The sequence below is a fragment of the Rhinatrema bivittatum genome, chromosome 1 (assembly GCF_901001135.1).
Source record: "Rhinatrema bivittatum chromosome 1, aRhiBiv1.1, whole genome shotgun sequence".
Classification (NCBI taxonomy): domain Eukaryota; kingdom Metazoa; phylum Chordata; class Amphibia; order Gymnophiona; family Rhinatrematidae; genus Rhinatrema; species Rhinatrema bivittatum.
The window spans coordinates 145,663,224-145,687,348 of record NC_042615.1 but is presented as its reverse complement, the minus strand read 5'-3'; the positions used below and the strand labels follow the sequence as shown (position 1 = coordinate 145,687,348).

Here is a 24,125-nt window from a genome sequence, read left to right as displayed (position 1 = left end):
CGCTCTCCACCCCTCCCCCCCAGAAAAGGCACGGCACAGTTCAAATCATCAAGAGGGCCAAGGGTAGGGGTCTCTTTGTAGGTTGGCCCTTTCGATGATTTGAAATGCCGCAGAAGGCAGAAAGTAGGGGTTCTGTTATGTGCGGGTTTTTTCGTGTGCCCTTGGGCCTCGGCCCGACCCCAGACGGATCCAGAACTGAACCGAGGGTTGGCAGCGTGTCCCAGCAAGGCGGAGACACGGTCTTACCCTCCACTGGGCCTGCATGCTCCCAGAACCAATCAGATGATGTTGGTAGATGAACAGTCCTCCGACCATTCCAAGCCCTTTCGGACCTGCCACATAGGATCGGCATGGAGCAGCAGGCCGGCCTGAGGATGAGGGCAGACGGAGGCCTTGTGACACGAAGACTTGAGACTATGACTGAGGCGAAGATATCACAAACGAGGGCTGATGCGAAGACATCACAGACGAAGGACTAATGTGACGGCATCACAGAGGAGGCGAAGAACTTGGAATAGTCAAGACAAGACAAGAAGCTGGGGAGGTCAGACATTGGCACTGTCTCTCAGGGCACCCTACACAGCCCACTTTCACGGGCGGACCCAATGGGCTGGTCGCAGACCACCCTGTCCCACTGCGTGCCCTACACAGCCCGAGGAGGCTGGTCATGGACCACAAGGAGAGCGGGACGCGCGCAGGAAGGAATCCAGCCGAGGTGGGACCCCGACGACGGAGCTGGTGTCATCCGGAGAACCACAAGGGCTGGCAGGACAGGAAGGCTCAGGAGCGCAGGACACAAGTCCACTGCAGGCAACTCCAATGACAGAGGCGTGTCACCCGGAGATCCAAAGAGCCGGCAGAACAGAAGGCTCAAGAGCACTGGAGAAGGACACCAAGGAACCTGGAACATCAGGAAGCGAGACATCGGACGACGAGACATCAGGAGTCCTGGATGAGGACCTCAGGCAATGAAGACATGGCACAAGAAGCAGACGAGACATGGAGCTCCAACGAGGAAACACGAAGGACCTGACGGAGCACTGGAGGGTACCTCCAGGAGTGAAGTAACTCCGATGCAAGGCAAAGACGGAATGCAGGAGCAGCCCTTTTATAGGGCTGATACAGGAAACAGTCCATAGGTGGGGCCCAGGGCATATCCGGCCGTGGGCCCTTTAAATCCTGAAGAGAGGCGTGGCCGCACGCCTAGAGGGAGGAAGCAGGAAGCTGTGCAGGACTGTGGACAGCGGCCCTGCACCGACGTCAGCGTGGCAAGGCAGGGCTGGGCCGAGGAGCAGGCCCTGACGTCAGCAGCGGCTCCTGCCGCTGCCGGAGGATCCAGGGGCGGCTCCGGCCGCCAGATGAGACTGGGGACTGCGGCATCCAGTCGCGAAGATAACAATGATATCAGCGGCGGCTCCAACCGCGAAGAGTAGCGGGATGGAAGGCCATCCGGGCCGGGAGGGGCGGCAGAGTCCGCGGCTCCGGCCGCGCGGAAGACCCGACGTCGGCAGCATCCGGCCGCATCGGGAGAGCAACAAAGGTAAGGGGCCTGCTCACGGCAACCCGCGGGCAGGGTTCATAACAGGTTCCAGGGGAGTTCCTGGAGGAGAAGCAGACAGAGTGTCAGTGATAATATTTGTAAGGAGCTAGTAATCCTGCCGCACTCCCAGGGGCCCTAAGACCTGCCTCCCACCTTTTCCCCAGCATTTGCCTCTTGGAGGAACTGGGTGAGTATGAGGGACTGTGTGTGGTGCACTTTCTGGGCAGTCCATGGGTCTTAGGGGCCCTGGGAGATCCTTACAGTCTTGTAACTCCCCTCCTCCTGGCCCTCACCACACACAATTATGCATTTTATAAGAGATTTTACATGAAAAAGGACCTACAAAGCTTAGTTTTCTGAAGTAAAAATACCCCAACAACATGTATATTATTTTTTGCATGCACTGCTACGGTGCCAACAACTGTAGTGCATGCAGAAAAGACACTTGAAACCCATATTGTATTTGTCATATTGTAAAGCATGTTGGGTGTGGGCTTGGCCCTCAGAAAGCCATAAGTAAACAATTACAGTAAAGCTCTCACACCAAAACAGCTCTAACTACCAGCATGCACACAGTAACAACCCTACCAATGAAAAGGCAAAACTGCAAATAGTACACCAGGCCCTAAAACTCCAATACACCTCCCGTTAGGAAAACAGAACAAACTAAACTGGCATAGATCCTCACACAGAAGCTACACACATCTAAAGAAACTGCAGAAATCTTACCTCAGTCACACATGCAGAATACAGACATTCACCAAATATACAGTAAAGTGATCATAAAGTATAGACAGACAAGTGATGACAAATACTGAACTGGAAACCACAAGAAGCCAGACTCTATGCAGTGCAACAGTGGAAAACCAAAAACAATACTCTTCCTCTTAAACATAATAATAAAATCAAGAAATATAACATGACAATCACAATAGTAAAAACATACTACTAAAAAAGAACACATATTTCAAAACAGCTGACAAATAGATCTTTCAATAAAGTTCTGAAAAAACAATAAAATATTTCAAAACATCAGACACTTCAACCACCCCCCAATAATTAAAAGCAATAAGAATAAGAAATTGCATGCTCTTCATACCTGGGAACTTTGATTTCCAGTCACCCCAAGATTGTTGTGGATTAGTGGGGGAAGGAGCTTCACACAAACTTTGTCCTTCTCAAATACCATACTCAGTCTGTAACACACATATGTACATTCTCACACACAGGCTCGTACTCTCTCAGATGTTTACATACATACACACACACACACACACTCTTCTCCCCCCCTGGAGCTCACAAGCAGCAGCAGCAGCAGCAGGTTCCACATTCTGCCCACCCAAGCGATGAGACTCCTCTTTTTTCCTGAGATGTGGGCTGATGGAGTTCCTGCTCCTTTTTCTGGCCACGCATGCCAACATGACTCCTGCCCCTTATAGCTGCAGCAGTTGTGCCTCCTTCTTTCCACCTGGGCAAGCCCATACAATATAATTTCCTTTAACAGGCCCACACAGGCAGGAAGAACAAGGAGGCACAATTATCACAGTCCTGACACGGCAATGCTGCCCCCTAAACTGCTGCAGCCTAGGCAGCCCTGTACTCTATCCCACGCACACACACACCCATACATTCTTGCTCCCTCTCTAATTCCCACTCTTTCCCATCTCTCCCTCTCACCTCTTCTCCTCACGCACATCCCCTTCTCTTTCCTCCTCTCTTACTCACCCATTTACTTTCTTTTCTCATTCAGCCCCTTTCCCTTCACTCTCCTCTCACTCTCTCGTGTTTTTCCCCCTCCCTTCTCACTCAACCACTTCCCTCATACACCTCCTCCTCCTCAGCTCATTCACTCTCACCCCTTCCTGCTCATTCACCCCTTCCACCCTTTCCCTCCTCTTTCACACTCTCTTCCCTCCTCACTCATTGACCCTCTCTTCTCTCCTCATCCCTCCCCCTCTCTCACCCTTTCCCTCTACTCTTTCACTCTTACCCCGCTTTCTCCCTCAGGCCTTTCCCTCCTGCTCAGCCCACTTCCCTTCCTCCCCCTGTACAGGTCTTCCTTTTCATTCTGTTGGTGGGGTGTAGACATCAACGACACGTTGAGATTATTCTGCTGGCCTGAGAGTGGTGGGATCCCTATGTGAACAAGACTCCTCTACAGGCCCACGAGCGCGTCATCGAGCTGCATCGTGCCAAGTTTCTCTGCAGGTCCGCAGGAGGTGGGAAACCCAGCAAGCACGTAGCTCCTCTGCAAGTCCACGGGAGGGTGGGAACCCCCACAGGCACATCATCGAGCTGTGCCACGCTCTTCTCTAGGCCCACGGGGGGGTGGGAATCCCCAGGGGTGCGTCACCAAGTTGCGCCATCCGAGGGTCCCCTGCTGGCACATCAGTGAATGAGGCTCCTCTGTAGGCCCATGGAAGGTGTGAACTTGCTCTGCGCTCGAGCCCTTCCAGGCTGCGGCATCTGAATCTGGCAGGTCCTTGACTGGTGGCAAGGTGAGGCGGTCACCTCAGTAGCATTTTGGGGGCACTTTTTGCGGCTCCCAAAATGCTGCCACCTGAGGCGATCGCCTTACCCTGCCTCATGATAGAACTGCCCCTGGGATGGGTTGTCAGCTTCCTAGGAATATTATTACAGAAACTCTGTCTGCCACTTCTCTGGGATCCCTTCCCAGCATTTCGAATCATGAAAAGGGCCAGAATCCAAAGGGGACCTTCCTCTTTGACCTCCTCAGTGATTTGTGTCGTGCCTTGAGGTGGTGGTGGTGGTGGTGGGGGGGGGGGGGGGGGGCGCTTCTTATCCCTCACCACGGGCAGCAAATCGCCTTGAGTCGTCCCTGGCATCGAGAGTGAAAAGAAATAGCTTGAGGTTTACGTTCAACTCTTCACATCAGCCTCCTAGCAAGGCGAGGATCCTCCCAGGTGCTGAGAGAGCGCTTAAGTCCTCCCCCCCCCCCTCCCTCCCAGTTATTTGCATTTCCCACGGGCCGTGTCGCCCGGTGAAGTTAAGGGGAGCGCTAGGTCGAGCCGGATGTGGCGCTGGCAGGCAGTGCCGCCCCGGCCATCGCTGCTGCCGTCGGGCGCTCCCTCCCTCAGGCGCCCCCCCCCCCCCCCGGCAGCGGGCAATCTGAGAACACGTGGAGGGAGGTGCGACGGCAGAAAAGGAAGGCAAAGTGGTCGCCGGGGCAGCAGCGCAGCGACGACGCGAGCTGGAAGTTTGTAACTGAGCATCGCGCCGGCGGAGGAGGAGGAGGAGGAGGTGGGGCTGCGATCCGAAGCGAAACATGGCAGAGCCGGTCATCCTGGCCATCGCGGAGCAGGGCTGTGTCAAAGGTGAGTGCGATCCCTCCCTGCCCTTCGCCCCCCTCTCGTCTCTCGTAGGCTTTGCCAGAGCCCGCGACTGGCTCTGACTGTACTGGCCTCTTTCATTTTTTTTTTGTTTATTTTCTGTTTCGCGAGAGGCAGTACAAGTTCCCAAACTTAAATTATGATGGTCGTTTCAGATCCCGAGTGACTGAGTTTAATTTTTATTTTTTTTTTTTTGGACCACCCTTCCATGCTTTCAGGGAGGAACAGAAAAGGCTGGGATCGTGCCCATGGAGCGGGTGTGTTTAAAAGAAAATGATAGTATTACCGTTGTTAACTGAATGTGAACTGGGAATGGTTTTCCTTCAAACTTTACAGTAGCAAAAAAATGTGTGTTTCTTTCCTGTACACGCGTCCCTCTTCTCCCCGGCTTGCTTATGTCATCGACAGCATGGGGGAAATCATTTTGAGTCACAGTAGCCAGAAGGGAGTGGAGGATGATTCGGGAGTTAGTTTCTGGAGTGAAAGAGGATGATTCAGTTTCCGTCATGGAGAGAAGGGCCGAACGAGAAAGTGCAGTCACTGGATACAACTTCGGTTATTCTGAATGTTTTCTAGTGCATAGGTTTAGTAAATGTATTGGTCCTGGGGAAGACCGGAATCTCTTACATATCAAGATGCCTTTTATAGGGGACAAGGTAAAAAAAAAAAAAAAGATTCAAAGTTGCTGTTGTACAGGAGCTTAGGGAGACCGCCAAGCTCTTGTCTTTTAAATCTGACATACAAAGAAAGGAATCGATCAACATGTTTTGTAATTTAGATGAAATTTTGCTTTTATGATGTGCCATGTATATAGTTATATGTAGATTTTTTTTTTTCATTTGTTGGCCAGGTTAAGGCAAACATCGTGCTGTTAGATGGGTCCCAGGGGCAGAGGAAGTTCTTAGAGAAGTCTGAAGAAGGGAGATTCTGATTTGGATACCCCCTTTCCTACCTCATATCACAAGAGAGTGGCTAGTTGTTATAGCAAGTGGCTAAGAACCAGGGTTCAAATCCCATTTTTGTTCACTGATATTTCCTGGGATCTTGGGCAAGTCACATTCTCTCTCATTGCCTCAAGTACAAGGAGTTATTATACCTGAATACTAATAAAGGTGTAAGGCAACGAGCATTATTTGAAAAAGCAGGCTAAAATCCATATTATTTATTTGTATTTAACTTTTTCCACATGTCCTACTTTAGCAAGCTACAGAAATCTTAGCCAACCCAAAGCAAAAATCCTGTTTTATCAGAAAAATTCAGATTTTTCTGTAAACAGGGTTTGAAAAATTCTTCCAGGACTTTCCAGAGATTGAAAAGTACTCACCATATAGTCCTACTTCTGCTTCCCCTCCAATAATATCTTGTTTTGGTGAGGGGAGGAGAGGAGCAGCCGCAAGAGTACATTGTAAGTGCATTTCTTCCCTCCCGGCCTCTCCCCACAACTCTCTCAATCCTCTTACATTCTTCACCCCTTCCCTCCATTCCTCCCTCCCATAGGTGGCTTATGAATGCTCCGCAATGGCAAACAGGGACACAGAGAGTGCTCAGTCAGACCCAGATCGACAATTTTCTGTTTCCTGATATATACCAAGAAATTTACTCTCTCTTCTTTATCTCTAACCCTAAGCCTCTGCTTCCTCACCGCCCCAATCACTTTTCTCATCTTGGGCATGCCACACTTCCTTGGGGGGAGGGGAGGGGAAGCAGCAGTCAAAGATAGAAGCGGAGTGGGGCCTGTGAGCTGGCATGTGCTCTCAGGTCTCACATACGCAGCGCTGAACAAATATACAAAGAGACAGCCCCTGCTCAATAGAGTTTACAATCTAATAAGACAAACATACAGGACAAGAGACTTGGTTAAAAGAAAAGAAAGTTAGTCAAGACTAAAAGCAGACAATCAGGCATGAGATTTAAAAGCGGTTTCAAAAAGGTGGGTCTTTAGATGGGATTTAAACATGGCAAGAGAGGGAGTATGACACACCAGTTCAGGAAGACTGTTCCAAGCATATGACACAGCCAGGTGGAAAACATGGAGTCTGAATTGCAGTAATGGAGAAGGGCACGGATAGGAGTGACTTATCGGACGAGCAGAGTGCATGAGGACGGGTGTAGAGAGATAAGAGAGAAGAGGTAGGGAGGTGCTGCAGAGTGAAGGCATTTGTAGGTGAGAAAGAGGAGCTTGAACTGTATGCAGGAGTGGATAAGGAGTCAATGCAATGATTTCAGAAGAGGGGTTATGTAAGTATAGGGACTTTGGCGAAAGATAAGTCGCACAGCTGAATTTAGGACAGCAGTGGAGAGAGATGGCTTATCGGGAGATCAGCGAGGAGCAGGTTGCAGTAGTCTATGCAGGAGGAGATGAGAGAGTGGATAAGGGTTCTGGTAGTGTGTTCAGAAAGGAAAGGATGGATTTTGGCAATGTTATAAAGAAAGAAATGACATGTTTTAGCAGTGTTTTGGAAATGTGTAGAGATGGAGAGAGAGGAGTCGAAGATGACTCCAAGGTTACGAGCTGATGGGACAGGGATGACCATGTTATCCACAGAAACAGAGAAAGGAGGAGGAGGAGAGGTGGGCTTGGGGGGAAAGATAAGGAGCTCTGTCTTGGCCATGTTAAGTTTAAGATTGGGGCGGGACATCCAGGCAGCAATGTCAGACAGTCCAAAGAAACAAACCGGAAACCGATCCAATACTGCAAGTAGCTTTTTATGATGGTTTCTGCAGAATAAAGATTTCCTGGTGTTCGCAGGTCCTTCTCAGCAATGTCAGACAGGCAGGCAGGCAGAGATCCGGGATTGGATTTCTGGTGAAATTTCTGGTGTACATAGGTAGATCTGGGAGTCATCAGCATAAAAATAGTATTGAAAGCCATGAGAGGAAATCAGAGCACCAAGGGAATTAGTATATAGTGAGAAGAGAAGAAGGCCCAGGACGGAGCCCTGAGGCACATTACTTGATAGTGGAATGACAGTAGAGGAGGAACCACCAGAGGGAATGCTAAAAGCATGAGGGGAGAGGTAGGAAGAGAACCAAGACAGGACAGAGTCCCGGAATCCAATGGAGGACAGAGTATCAAGGAGTAGGTGGTGATCAACAGTGTCAAAAGCAATTTAGGGATAGGTAGCCTAGCCACGTGCCTTGGGTGCCAAATTCTCAAGGTACCCAAAAACCTGGATTCTCCCTGCTGCTCTCTGCTTTCCATGGAGAAGGGAATCCTCTGCCTAGGGGGAGTTGTCCTCTTAAATCTGACCCTGCCTGGTACAGTAATATGTTTTTAACATTTACTTTTGTGGCAGGATTCTTGCAATTAAAAGAGTACTTGAAACATTTTTTTTTTAAACAGATTTCTTTATTAATTTTGTAATGTTTTTATTATTCATTTTGAAGGTGTTAATTTGTATTATATATATATTTGCTATGCATTTGATTATGCATTTTATGATGCTGTAAACCACAATGGGTAATCCTTTGCTGGATCATAGTAAACATAGTAAATGACTGCAGAAAAAAAGACCAAAATGCCCAAAATGCCTTTCTTGGAAACTGTGACGGAGACTCTCTTATAACTGTAATGCAACTGTTGTTGAGTCGCTGCCCTTGCAGTCTGCATATGGTAGGAAAGTTCACTGCTTCCTATCTGGCCCAATACTGACAGTGTCCCCTCAGCAGGGATTTGCTACAGAAGATTTTGACTGCATCAAAGCAAATGATTTCTTCATAAAGGTGGTTTAGATTAGGTTATCCAACACTTCAGTTTATCAAACCTGCTAAAGTTCACTCAGTGTACTATACTGTGTGCTTCAAATAGAGATCAAAATGAAAAGAGTGGAGGTATTCTCTTCACTTCGTGTGTCAGGATCCTCTCTTTTCCTCCCCAGTTTCAGAGGTTTCTCTCTATTTTCCCTCTCAGGTTTCTCTTCTCCTACTCCCTAGCCCCTTTTCATTTGTTTGGCTGGGCCATGGCTGCAGACCAACAGCATGGGACCTGAGTAAGCGGCACTCCCTCCTGCACCTCTTTACTGGACAGAAAGCATACAGGGAGTGGCGGGTGGAGCAATCACGAGGACTTGAGGTCAAAACAATAACAGAAATCAAGATAGCATGAGATTCTTAATTGTAAAGAAGTGAAGAAAATGCCAGAGTTGACCATGAAAGGAAAGAAAATTGGACAGACTAGCTGAGCCTGATCTGTCCTGTAGTCTGCGTGTGTGTGCCCCTGCCTTATTGCCACCGGTGCTACTGGGAAAAGAGAGTGGGAGGAAGCAGAGCGGGACTAACGACTACTGCTGGGGAGAATGGAAAGAAGAATATGGCCCCAACTGCTACTGTATGGGGAAGGAGGAAAAACAGATTCTCCTCTCTCACAGCAGCTCTTCTTCCTCTCTTCCTGGACAGGACTGTGATGGAAAACGTACAGGTTCTATGCATCCAGTCTGGGCCCTGACTTTAGAGGACACCTGCACTCTCCATGTACTATCACTGTTTCAAAAGTGCACACAACAAGTAAAAGCACATACCAAGTGACACTATTACATGATTATTTTTTTTAACCATGGTTGTCCCCCATGTCCCTGCCCCTCTGGGTGTAGTCTTGTTAGTAAAAAGTGATAAATGACCTTAGACTCATTTAATCCTATGGGTGCATATTAATTGTGATGGCATAAATAGCATCATGCATAAGCATGAATCAATCCAATGACATTCTGTGGGAGGTCACGCGTGGCACTGCTGTACACATGGCTCACTCCCAGAGACACAGGTCACCCTGCAAAAGGGAGCAGCTTAAAAGAATTTACCAGACAGTGACAGAATTTCTAATTGATGCAAGGTCTGCTGCTTGCTAGGGATATTTTTGAGGTGTGCACGGTATATAGCGCATAGCTCTTTTATTAATGGTAGTTAACTAATAGGAAAGAGATTGCTTGTTGAACCAGTTAGCGCCTAGAGCAAGTAGGCACAAGAGTTGTGCCATGTTATAAAATCCACGTACACATCCAGGGGTGGAGACAACAGACATCCTGGGTGTGAGCAGTTATGTTAATAGCATGTCCCAAATACCTAACTATAATTATATTATGATCAGGCACGCAGTTTTATCATGGGTCCCTGCTGGGGAAGGGGACATTTTTCACAAGTTTCTATTTATCTCCTTCCCGCTGAAGATCAATCCCTAGGCCTCCTCCTCTTCTTCTGTCCAGAAAGAGAAGGGTGGCACCTGCCTACTACGTCTGTGTCCTCCCTTGGATGGCTTCAGTCTCACAGTTTGATGCCGGCAGCTCATGAGAGGCCAGGCAGCTTTTCACTTTTTACCGTGGTTTGTCAGGGCAATGATAAAATTGGGTCCCTGATGAAAATGTATTTTTTTTTTGAGTGTGTTTAAAAAGTGTACTCTATTTAAGATTCCTGTTTGGCATAGATGGAATGTCCTGATGTTACTGAATTCAGCATCCAGTACACTTTTTATGTTCATAAATTTGAATTTCACCTCCCTACACTTTCAACCTTATTTCTTCAGAGACTTATTTGGTTATGTTTATTACTGTAATTACAATGTTATGATATCTCAAATCATCCATGTTAAAAAAAAAAAAAATTCTGTTCACTTTGTAAACTGTTATGATGGCTTTCCGAATAACGGTATATAAAACTCTTCAAATAAATAAATAAATAAATAAGTAGAGCAAAAAAAAAAAAAACCGTACCGAAAGACTGAAAGTCAGTTTCTGTGCAGGGCTTTAAACTAACACTGTGTGTGTGTGTGCCTGAGGATTTAATCTCCTACAGCATGAAGTGTTTTTCCTAAAGCTCCAAATTTAAAAAATCTGGCAGTCGTGCCTCAGGATTTCCTTCACCAGCTTTTGCTTGCATACTTTTTTTCCTCTCCAGAAATTGCAGGATTTTAAATCTTTGGAGCGAAAGTCATGCTCCTGAAAGCTGTGGAAGCAAACTGACTTAAAGGCTCTTTTGCCCACTTTCTGCCTTTATTTTGGACCAAAACTTAAATCTGGGCCCTAGTGCTTTTCTTTTTTTTTTTTTAACCGATGTAGACCTGGAAACCTGCAGAAAAACAATTCTGTCCAACCATAGTTGTAAGCCTGCAAGACTACAACTGGTGGTGAATTTTGGTAAGGTGGACCTGTTGATGTGTAATCAATTTATTATAATGAGAATTACTTTTTTCAGTATCTGTTGCTTCTGCTGTTATTAAAGTGGATAACTCTGAAAGCAATCTGGGAATCCTGCTTTTTCATTCTTTTTCTATTTATTCAACAAGTATATAGCCATCCAGAACATTTATTAAAAATAGCATGGATTTTACATAAATAAATGGAAAAATACAAATAAATGATTACCTGTTTTTAGTATATGTTAATAGAGGTGAGGATACAGGCATATTTTTCAAAACTTTCAGGGTATGCTAAGGGTACAATTTTCCTTTAAAGGAAATGTACTGCCCAAGTAAATGGATGAAGGACATAGAGCAGATAGAATGCCAACTTTATAATAAATATATCTTGTGACTTCAACTGCTAAAAAGTCATACATGACTTAATATTAGAATGTAAATTATTAACCATTTTCGAAGAGCATGCATATTCCTTTTTGCAGTGTTGTTGTTCTCTTGCAACCGGACTCAATGTCAGAAAATGTGAGAGCAGTGCATGTACTAAGGACAAGCAGGATAGCAGTCCTCACCCATGGGTGACATCATCAGATGGAACCTGGCACATAAGTTTTACTTCAAAGATTCTAGAAGCGGACTTGTGCAACCCGATCTATGTCACTTCTTCCCATGCGAGACCCCTTCAGACTTATCTTTCCTATGGAGCCTACAGAGCATGCTTTTTCTCTGTCTCAACTGTTGCAGTATGAATTTTCTTAATTCCACAAGAGCTGCTTCTCTTGTGGAATTAGAAGTAATGTACAGTAGAGGTAATGTACAGTGTTTAAAACATGAGACCCAACATCCTCATCAGGTCCCATATTGATGTCTGCTGACGTATTGCTATTTGCTTTGCAGAGGATAACTACGTGTCAATCCTTTCTAATGATAGAAGAATTTTTGCCTGAGTTATATCATGCAGAGCTCCTATAAATTCCAATTGAGAGGATGAGTTCATTTGGGACTTGGGATAACTGATGACGAACATTAGCAATGCCAACACCCAAATGGTTTTGGTCACTGATTTTGTAGCACCTCCTTTAGATGTGCTCTTGACTAGCCAATCATCCAGGTAGGGAAATATGTGTACTCCTAATTTGCATACATGTGCAGCCATCACAGCAAGGCATTTTGTGACAACACAGTGTGTTGAGGCCAGGCCAAAGGTCAACACACAATATTGGAGGTGATGTTTCCCTATTATGAATCTGAAATATTTCCTGTGAGATGGAAATCTCTCTATTGAACATTCTTTAGATCTAGAGAGCATATCCAGTTCCTTTTTTCTAGAAAGGGAATCAATGTGCCAAGGAAAGCCATTTCAAACTTTTCCCTTACCAGGTATTTGTTCAAAGCCCTCAGGTTTCAGATGGGGAAGTGTTGTCCCCCACCCCCAATATGATTTGTGATCAGGAAATACTTAAAGTACAGTCTTCACCCTCTTTCCCTTGGTGGAATAGGTTCAACCACATTGGTCACTAAGAGGGAAGAGAGCTCCTTTTGTAGCAGTACCTAAAGATGAGAAGATGCCCGAGATCTTTTCAGTAGACAATTTGGAGGGCTCTCCAATAGTTATAATCTGTATCCTCTTTGGATTATTCTGAGAACCTAAGTGTCTGAGATTACTGTGGGCCAATGGTTTATGTAACCTCTCAGCATCCCCCTGACCGATAGGTTCTCCAGTATAGATACTGGGATTCTGGTTATGTTCTCCTCAATCCAGTCAAAACCCCATCCTAGGTTTTGGCTGACATGTTGGCTTTGGCTTCTGGGCCCTCTGCAATCTGGGATGAGAGCAAGGTCTCAGTTTCTGAAGGAGATGAGGAGGCAGAAGGAAACATTTCCTCTGAGGATAGAAATGCCTCCTTGATGCCCTACTCAGGTATCTCAGGATGAGTAGGGTGGGTCTGGAGTGGCAGTGGCAATGGAGAAGATCTGAACTGTTGCACATTGGTCTTTCATTTGGGCACCACTTGACCAAATCTCCAAAGGATTCTCCCCACTGTGGCATGTCAGCAAGCCTATCCTGGACATCCTGTCATAGGTCCACGGCATGAAGCCAGGCAAGTGTAAAAGTGCCAATACCCACTGGAGTCATTCTCAGTGCTGTCTCAAAAATATCAAAGATTGAGTGGATCATATGTTTTCCATACTCTATCCACTTGTTCACTAGCAACCCTAGGATGACACTGTTCATGAAGAAACTGTTCTGACAATCCCCTGACATCCTTCAAAATGTCTTGCATGTATTGGCACATGAAGAGTTGATAAGGCCCCTGATAAACCTTCCTATCAAGAAAGTCAAGGATAAGTGAATCTCTCCCCAGAGGCACCAAGGAATGGATTCTAGACCTCTTGGCCTTCTTGAAGGTGGATTCGACCACCACTGAGTGGTGCTGTAGCTGACTGGGAACCTGCTGGACAGGATACATTGCATCTGCCTTCTTGTTTACAATAAGATCCACAAAGAGAGGGACTCCCACATTCTCTTCTGAGTCTCCTGAAGGATCTCATGGACAAGCACTGTCATGATATCCTTGGGGGATGTGAAGCATCTTGGCCATAGACTCTTACTCCTTTTGAAACTGGCCTTCTCTGCATTCTGGGCATCGGGCAAAAAAATCAACAAGACAAAATCAAATGACTCAATATTGAAGCAAAAACTTGACCGATGTCACCTCAATGCACGGATACTGATGCTCCACATGGCCAACAAAAAAACAAATAAACTTAGAGGCAATTGGACCCTAAGATCTCAGTGGAATGAAGCCACTCAGGATCTCCAAGATAGCATCCACAACATCAAACCTCTGATGGATTCTCTGTCCTAGTGGCTGATTCATTTCAATCTGGCCAAGGGAATTCCCTTCTAAATTTCTTCAGTAGAAATTGTCCAACCATGAATGCATCCAATCTGAGCCGAGGAGCTCATATAGAGGGGCTCTGCACCCTCTGGTCTGCACATCAGAAACATTTCCTCGAGCTAAGGGCAGTACAGTATGTTCTAAAGCCTTTCTATACTATAATACTATACTCTCTTCAGCCATAGACACTTTTGCCCCTCTTCTTACCCATCCTTTAAGGTGCACTAAACCCCAGCCTTGGCTCACCCCTAGAATTCGCTACCTACATTCCTGCGCCCGCTCTGCAGAATGTCTCTGGCTAAAATCCCATGCCCATGCTGACTTCATAAACTTCAAATTCATGCTGACCACTTTCCAGTATGCTATTTCACTTGCCAAACAACATTACTATGCCCATCTGACAAACTCTTACATCCAACCCTCGCCATCTCTTTGCCACTCTCAATTCCCTTCTCAAACTTCCCTCTCCTCATCTTTACTCTCTGCCCAGATTATGGCTAACTACTTCCATGACAAGATTCACAAAATTAGTCTTGAGTTCTCAACTATTTCACCATTACCTGCCTCTCCCCCCACTTCTTTCCTCTACCTTTCCCCTAGCCTCTGCCACTCTCTCCTCCTTTCCTGAAGTCCAAGTGAAGGAAACTGCTTGCTTGTCTTCTCTCTTCCGCCACATTCACTATTTGTTCCTTTGACCCTGTCTTGACCAGATTCCTCAGCTCCATCTCCACTGCAGTCATCCCTTCTAACTGTCACATCCTCAATCTATCACGCTCCTCTACTACTGTTTCTGCTGTTTCCAAATCTGCTGTAATCATACTACTCCTTAAAAAACCCTCACTGGATCCTACCTGTCCTGCCAACTATCATACCATATCCCTTCTCTCTTATCTCCAAACTACTCAAATGCGTTGTTCACTGCTGCTGTATTGACTTTCTTACATCTCAAGCCGTTCTTCATCCATTCCAGTCTGATTTTCGCCCTCTACATTCAACTGAAACAGCCCTTGTCAAAGTTTCCAATGACCTGTTAATGGCTAAAGCCAAAGGTCATTATTCTGTCCTTATCCTCCTTGACCTGTTGATCATAACCTACTCTTTGATACTCTGTCCTCGCTTGGATTTCGGACTCTGTCCTGCCTTGGTTCTCTTCTTATCTCTCCCATCGCACTTTTAGCATTTCCTCTGGTGGTTCCTCCTCTTCTGCTTTTCCGCTATCAATTGATGTGCCTCAGGGCTTTGTCCTGGGCTCTCTTCTCTTCCCACTATATACTAATTTTCTTGGTGCTCTGATTTCCTCTCATGGCTTTCAATACGATTTTACCTATGTACACCAGAAATTTCACCTGAAATCCAATCCAAGATCTCGGCCTGCCTGTCTGACATTGCTGCCTGGATTTCCCGCTGCCACTTTAAATGCATCATGGCCAAGACAGCATTCCTTATCTTTCCCCCTAAGTCCACCTCCCCTCTTCCTCCTTTCTCTGTTTCTGTGGATAACACAGTCGTCGTCCCTGTCCCATCAACTCATAACCTTGGAGTCCTCGTCGACTCCTCTCTCTCCCCTGCATCTAAAACACTGCTAAAACATGTTTCTTTCTTTATAACATTGCCAAAATCTTTCCTTTCTGAACACACTACCAGAACCCTTATTCACTCTCTCATCTCCTCCCGTTACACTATCACAATCTGCTTCTCACAGGTTTCCCGGCAAGCCATCTCTCTCCACTGCAATCTGTCCTAAATTCATCTGTGCAATTTATCTTTCACCAAAGTCGCTATGCTCACATAACCTCTCTTCGGAAATCACTGTATTGGCTCCCTATCCGCTCCCACATACAGTTAAAGCTCCCCTTTCTCACCTAGAAATGCCTTCACTCTGCACGACCTCACTACCTCTCCTGTCTTCTCTCTCTCTCTCTCTACATTCCTTCTTGTGTACTCCACCCATCGGATAAATCATGCCTATCTGTGCCTTTCTCCTCTACTGCCAATTCCAGACTCCGTGCTTTCCATCTGGCTGCGCCGTGTGCTTGGAATAGTCTTCCTGAACTGGTGCATCTTGCTCCTTCTCTTGCCCTGTTTAAATCTCATCTAAAGACCCACCTTTTTGAAACCACTTTTAAATCTTATGCCTGATTATCTGCTTTTAGTCTTGACTAACTTTTTCTCTTAACCAAATTTCTTGTCCTGTGTGTTTGTCTTATAAGATCGTAAGCTCTATTGAGCAGGGACTGTCTTTTTGTATCGTTGTATAGTGCTGCCTATGTCGAGTACTACTATAGAAATGTTAAGTAGTAGTAGTAGTATGCTCTAAAGGCTTTCAGGGATCGGTGGTTCAACAGAATTATCGTCTTCCAAACAATCAGGGACCTATGCTCTATATCAACAAGCAGGAAAGTAGGGGATCATACCTCCTGTGTCAGGAAACTGTCCAAATGTGACATTGGGCCATTTCCCACAGAATGGTTTTCAGAGCCACTTAGCGGGCGAGGAGAATGTTCTGGTGGACAGACTGAGTCAGGTCCTGGAACCCCCACGAATGAATCCTGGAAAGAGTAGCAGCAAACCATATATTCCACAGTCGGGGAACATTCATGGTAGATTTGTTTGCACTTCCTCTAAACAGAATGGTGCTGAACTTCTGCTGCAGGAGAGGGGCGCACAACAAACTAGCCTCAGATGACTTTGCCCCAGATTGAGGACAAAGCCTTCTGTATGCATATCCAAATCCTCTGGTGACAAAGACCTTGCTGAAACTCAGAAGAGACCAGGTAGCTATGATCCACATAGCTTTGTATTGGCTGAGACATTTGGTTTCCACTCTTGCGGGAGATGTTCATCAGGAATCCAGACAGGTTGAGGAACTCATCACTCAAGATTAGGGGCTGTTGTGTCACCCTGACATCGGATCCCTGGCCTTCACAGTGTGGATGTAGAAAGGGTAGCCATGCACCCCCTGAATCTGTTTGGGAATGTGTCTCATATTCTTCTGGATTCCAGGAAGGATTCTATGAAGAAGTCCTATGGTTCAAAGTGGAGGAGTTTTGCTGCATGGTGTGAGGGAAAGGCCCTAGATTCTTTTTCATGCCCCCCACAAAATCTGCTTGATTACCTTGTATATCTCTCAGAGTCTGGTTTGAAGGTCAGTTCAGTTAGGGTTCATCTGGGTGAAATTGGTGCTTATTACCGCCATGTAGAAGGTAAACTCATCTCAGTGCAGCCTTTAGTTGTTTGATGTATGCGGCACTTGCTGCAGTTTAAGCTTCCCATCAAGCTTCCTGCTGTGTTATGGGACCTCTCTGTAGTTTTGACCCAGCTGATAAAGGCTTCTTTTGAGCCACTAGACTCTTGTGAGCTGAAGTACTTGAACTGGAAGATTGTATTTTTGGTGGCAGTCACTTCAGCATGCAGGGTTGGTGAGCTCCAGGCCCCCAATGACTTATCTGCCTTATACTAAGTTTTTCAACGATATGGTAGTTCTGCTACTTAAGGTAATATGAACACTTTCCCTTGACCAAACAGTTGTCCTTCAAACATTTTTTCCAAGGCCATTTGTTCTCAAGAGTGAAAGGCATTGCATAGTTTGGATTGCTAAAGAGCTTTAGCTTTCTGTCTGGAGCAGTCTGAAATTCTTAGAAAATCCACCTAAATTTGTCAAGAAACCTGACTGGCTGGAGGTCCTCCAGGACAGGTTTGGGAACCACTGTACTAGATCATTCCTTCCAGGTAGAATGGAACCATCAATTATCAGGCCCAACATCTTTGCCTTTTGGTGTCCCACATGGCTGTATTCTATCCCCCCTTTCGTTTAATCTCTTTTTTTCCTGTTAGTCATTCTCATTCAAGACTGTGGTTTTCACCTTTCATTTTATGCTGAAGATACTCAAATCACAGCTTTTATAAACACTAAGTCCATCATCATCCTAACCGATCTGAATCACTGTCTGGATCATGTGGGTTCTTGGTTATTCAATTTACAAATTAATCCAGCTAAGCTAGAAGCTCTCTGTTTTAGTTGTAGATCAATAACTCCCTCAGTTGTCCCAATGATGTGCGATACCCCAGTTCCTTGTAAGATTCTTGTTACAGCCTTAGATGCACAACTGGTCACTCATCTTACTATGGTTGATTATATCTCTTCGATTATTCAGAAATCATTCTTTTATCTCAGATATATCCATCGTCTTCATTCTTTCCTGGAACCTCATGTCTCAAAACTGTTAACATACACTTTTATCTCCAAGTTTAACTGTTGTAATTTTCTTCTCTTAGGGGTTCCAAATTCTCAGATAAAACGTTTGCAACTGCTCTAGAACTCTTCTGCAAGAGTTATCTATGGACTAAATAAATCCTACCACACAACTCTTGATTTACAACAGTTACACTGGTTACTCTTCACTTACCAAATCCGTTTCAACATTCTCTGTTTTACGTTCTGTGTGCTTCACTTTAGTTTTCCCTTATATCTTCATAAACCTCTGGCTCCTTATTCTCCTGCTTGGACTCTTTGTGCTTCTCAAAGAGGTTATTTACAGCTTTCTCTGCTTTCAGTCATTCATCTTGATTCCATTACGGAGTTTTCTTTCAGCTCTCTGCCCCAGCCCTCTGGAACTCCCTTTCCTCTGACATCTGCGGAATCAATTTTTTTTTTTTTTAATTTAAGAAGGCAGTGAAAACTTGGTTCTTTACCAAAGCTTATAACATCTTTAATTAATATGTTTAGGGGAGCAGCTTCCCCTTAGTCTGATTAGTTCTTTGTCATCCTGTGTGTTCACCAGTTTTTGTTTTGATTGTTTTTCATTGATTTTGATTATGTTTGTATGTGTTTTGATTATATTTTTATTGCTTTTGGCTGTTCTTTGGTTATTTTAGTTTATGTATGTTTTAATTTTGTGGTTTCCTTATGTATGAAGTTTGCTTGTACAGCTGCTTGGATAATATGCTTTACAGGCTTACTATAAAATTTTAATACATGAAATGAAAAACTCCATCTCTCCTAGATCCCGCTATTTTGGTTTTCAGGCTCTCCTATATCTCTGTATATTATAAGAATATTAGGGGCTCTGGGTAATCATTTCAGCACAGCTGCGCATGAGCACGCTGCAAAGCACTCAGGGACCAGCAAATAGTGAGGGAGAGTGGGTCCAGCTGGAGAAACAAACGCTGAGCGGGAGAAACCACAGAGACTGCTGGATGGGAGGTAAATGCATGCTGCACAGTTTTACACATCCATAGAGTCAGTGAGGAGCCGGCAGAAGCAGAAACGGCAGACAAGAATCGGGCAAAACAAACATTCAAACTCCAACCAATGGCTTTACAGCATTCCCCGAGTCAGTGGTGGTATGGAGGGGGATGAGTAGCAGGGTGAGAGTGCCTGCAGACCAACCCTGTGAAACTTGAGCCCTAAAGCAGCTGCTCATGTGGTCAATCAAGAGAGTAGAGAGAGGAAAAAGGGAGGGCAGACAGCAGACTAGTGCAGAGAGTGTATGCTGGAGAGAGGAAGAAAGGGTCAGGATGCAGACAGTAAGACCATCCTCTCCACACCCGCAATGCATGCAATCCACAAGACCTCTGACCCCACCCAACACCATTCACCCTTTACCCTTTCGAACACCCACTCACCCCTTCATACCACTGACATCATCCACTCACCACAGAAGAATATGCTGAGATACTTGAAACTCCCATGCCCAGTCGACCTCCCTACAGCCACTGATCCCACTGCACACACCCCCCCACAATGCAATCTGTATTTCCATGCCCATACAACCACCTACATCACCACAAACCCTGTTGCAACACTCTTTCTCTCACCCACAAACCTACTTTCCCACTCCAGCAACTCACTTATTTATTTATTTGTTTTTATATACCGACGTTCGTGGAAACATCACATCAGTTTACAATATACTAATATATTGTATATTATAAAATTGACTACTGCAACTCCCTCCTTCTTGGCCTTCCTGCCACCACCCTCAAAACCCTCCAAATGCTACAAAATGCTACTGCCAGAATCCTCACAAATACTCGCAAATACGATCACATCACTCCTATCCTTAAAGACCTCCACTGGCTCCCAATCCATTTCAGAATTCTCCATAAGAAACTCACAATAATACACAAGACCGTGCATAACCACAATATACACTGGCTAAAAAACTCTCTACAATTCCAAACCCCCATCAGACCCACCAGATCCGCCTACACCGGCACCCTACATATCCCCACGGCATGGGCCGTCCATTGCTCTTACCATGTGACAGGGGCCAACCAATGACACCGGTAGCTCCTGTGACATAGTAAGGGCAAAGGGCCATTGGCACCATTTTGATTACTGGCAGCCGACGGCCCAAGTGCAGGAGATCGCTCCCAGAGCCCCGCTGGACCACCAGGGACTTTTGGCAAGTCTTGGGGGGGTCAGGAGGGTGGAGGGATTTAGTTAGTTGTTTGTTTTCTTTTATATTCGCTCTATAAGATGCTCAGACATTTTCCCCCCACTTTTGGGGAAAAAAAAGTGCATCTTATGGAGCGAAAAATATGGTAATATGTTATGGTTTTCTAGATGTTCCGAAAGTTGATGATTGACCACTTTTTCCAGTAGTTTAGCCAGGAATGGTAGATTGGAGATTGGCCTAAAGCTGGCTGGATCTGATAAATTTAAGTGGGGGGTTTTTTTGAATGGGCTTAACTACTGCACATTTTATATTATCTGGGAATGTTCCTTGGTTTAAGGAGGTGTTAATGATGTGGGCCAGTGGTTTAGCAATTATGTTAGGAACTAACTTTAGAGATTTGATGGGGATTGCATCAATGGGGTGGGCGGCACAGCAGGGTTCATTTTTCTAATGAGGGTCTCAATTTCAGTGGATGATACATTATCAAAAGTGGACCATATTATTTCTGGGTTTGTTGGCAGTGTAATTTTGTGTCTTAGCTATGTGAATTTTTTTTTATTAAATTATGAATTTTATCTCTGAAAAATTGTGCAAGCTTGTTGCATTTAGTTTCTGCATGTTCTTGAAGTGTTGAATTTGGAGGAGATTTAGTTAGATCAGTTATATAGCAGAATAACACTCGGGATAAATTGATTGTCATGATTTATTTTAGAAAAGTAATCTCATTTAGTTCTATATTTACAAAGCGTAGCCCTGTAGCTGCCTAGTGTAGTAGGGGTTGGGGTTTTTCGCCATTTTCTTTCTGCGTTTCTAAGGGAGCGCTTAATCATTTTAAGGTCTGAAGTGTACCATGGGGCTCTGTATTTATAGGAGGGCTTTATCTCTTTTTTAACTCTGGGGCAACAGATATTAGCTAGGTCATTGGTAATTGAATTCGATGATGCAACAACGGAATCAGTATCAGTCAGATCCAGATTTTTAAGAGCTTCTGGTAAAAGTTCTATTAAGTCAGCTCCCTGACAGGGTTTTCTATATTCAATCATTGTGTTACGCGTTGGTGACTTACATTTCGGTTTATTTAAGGTGAGATGTGTAGTGATCAATATATGGTCTGACCAAGGGCTAGGTAAGCATGTAGGTGGGTCTACGCTTTCAAAAAAGGAATTAACAAAGATTAGGTCCAGGGTGTGACCTGCTTTGTGGGTTGGATGTTCCACAATTTGTCTGAAGCCTATAGCATGCATGGTGATTAGAAGGGTTTCGCAACTGGAGGACAGGGGTGAGGTATCAACATGCAAAAAGTCACCCAGAGTAATAGCGGGGAGATCCATACATATATTATCTATAATAAATTCAATTAGGGTCAAGGTGTTATGCTCTAGGAGACCTGGAGGGGCATATAACAAGCAAATTTGTAAGTATTTAGATTGAAGAAAGCCAATCTCATAGTGTGGGGCAGAATTTATGGTTTGGAACATTAGATTGTATTTTTTTTTAACCATGAGCAATAGACCCCCACCCCTTCTATTGGTTCTGGGAATGGAAAAAATGTCATAAAGGCTTTTTGGTAATTGATTCATCGGTACACTGTCCGAGCTTTTAAATCATCTCTCTGTTACTCCGCAAATGTCCGGTTTGTTATCTAACAGGAGATCAGTAAAGACAGGCATCTTTTTTACTAATGACTGAGCATTGATTAATATCATTGAAAGCACCGATAGTCTTATAATCTGTGAATTGGAGGCTATTGGTAAGGGAATGAGCATTCTTGGTCTATTGGCTGTTTTCCATTGTAAGTTCTTGGGTTTTAGTCTATTTTGACTTATAATGGTGTTGATATGTTTATTTTCCATGATATTTACTCACAGTTTGTTATTCACAGTATCGTAGAATCCGGATATGTAAATCCCAGTCATTATTAAACAGAAGGTGGAAATATGCTGATTAGTTGTCAAGGTATTCTTCGTGATAGGTGCAGCACAAAGGGGCACACTAAGGGGCATGCCCCTTAGTTGCGCTCCTTCGGCACGCAACGCCTTCAGCCCCACGACCGTGCTTTTGATCCTTGGCGCACTGATGACGTTGCAGAGGGGGAAGGACACAGTAGATCTGTCAGGGGGATCTCACAACACAAAAACATATCATTGCGCACACCCCCCCAATCAGTCACCTACACCATGCACATCGCCCCCCACTCACTCACTTTCCCTTTTACACCACTACTCAACCCCTCAAACCATTTACACTACTACCACCACACACCTCCACCTGCACATTCCTGCAAACCCAGTTGCAACACTCAATCCCCCTGCATACCTACTCACTCTTGGCCACTCACCCCCTCACAGCACAACCACCACCACCACTTACAACCACCTCCATACAACCATGCACACCACTGCAAACCCTGTTGCAACACCCTGCCCCTCCTCTGCATACCTACTGCCCCACCCCAGCAACTCAGTCCCCTCATACCACAGAAACATATGCTCACACACATCCCCACCCACAGCCCTCTGCACACCACACACACTGCTGGAAACCCTGTCATAATACTTGCCCCTTCTCCCCCACCCATTACTTTGCACCACCTTCTCATTCTCTCATATCATTCATACATGCCCCCCCCCCACACTTCCTCCTGTACATTCCTGCAAACCCAGCCACAACACTCAACTCCCCTAGCCACTCACTCCCTCACATCACAAAAACATATCTTCTCACAGCCACTCACACCACTGCAAATCATGTAACATTCATCCCTTACACTCCGACACTCCATACCACCTACACCACAATCACAAACCCAGTCGTAACACTCGCCCTGCACACCCGCTCACCCTACGCTCCAACCCACATCACTTACTCGGCTTTCACACTGACACCACCACCATCCATCACTACTCATACACCTTCACCCTCACTGACATTCCCACAACCGCACACCATCAACACCCACCCCAGTGCCCCCACAACCCCCCCCCAAGCACACCCCACAAATCCTCTGTGCGACCACATTCCACACCCACAACTTCAAACCAAGGTAAGCATCGCTGTGCGTCTTTGCATTTACACACATAGCAGAGCAGAGGGACAGGCTGGCACACCACTGAAGTTGATGCAGAAAGACCCCAGGCAATTCGGGGCCAGGGATAGCACAAACAGCATTATAGCAGCAGCAAACAGAAAGACTTCCGGGGTTTCCTAAATACCACCAGAGGAAGATAAAAGAGGAGCAATAGGTGTAGAAAGTCTTGTGGGGTTTCTCAGGCTCCACTAGCAGCAGGAAGACTAGACAGGAGGTGGAAAGAGGGGAAGGAAGGGGAGAGAAGGAGGAGGGTGGGCATAAGTTAGAGGAGTTAAACGTGCAAGTACATGCGCCGTTTTACTCCCCCCAACCTAAATATACTTGCGATTTTTTAACCTGGTGTCACAGGCGTGCAGGCCGGTTAAGGGTAATACCCTGCAGGAGCAGTACAGGACACAAGAGCTGGGCACTGCAGGATCTTCTGCCTGACCGGCCACCTCCCCTTTAGGTTGAGCTTGCAGGTTCTGGTGGCCAGCAGGACTTTGCTGACAGGACACTTGGGGCAATGATTTGGACAGAGTCAAGGCAGGCTGAAGTCAGGGCAGGCAGAGACAAAGGCAGGCTGTGGTCAGGACTGGCAGAGTTCAAGTAGAAACAAGACAGGCTAAGGTCAGAGCAGGCAGCAAGAGAAGCAGCGTCAAAAGTCAGGAATGAGAAATCAGTCCACTGTGGAGGAATGGCAGGGCAGGAACCAAGGGAGGCAAGGAGACAGGTACAGG

At 45.6% G+C, this 24,125-nt stretch overlaps 1 protein-coding gene across 1 annotated transcript in view; it reads left to right on the top strand.

Moving 5' to 3' along the window:
• The first annotated feature begins 4,534 nt into the window (after positions 1-4,534).
• Positions 4,535-24,125, top strand: part of NIPAL1 (NIPA like domain containing 1) — a 65,700-nt gene continuing 46,109 nt past the window's right edge. The window contains exon 1 of the mRNA XM_029588193.1: positions 4,535-4,875. Coding sequence (XP_029444053.1) covers positions 4,827-4,875 — 49 coding nt within the window. The 5' untranslated portion in view covers positions 4,535-4,826. The remainder of the gene's footprint in view (positions 4,876-24,125) is intronic.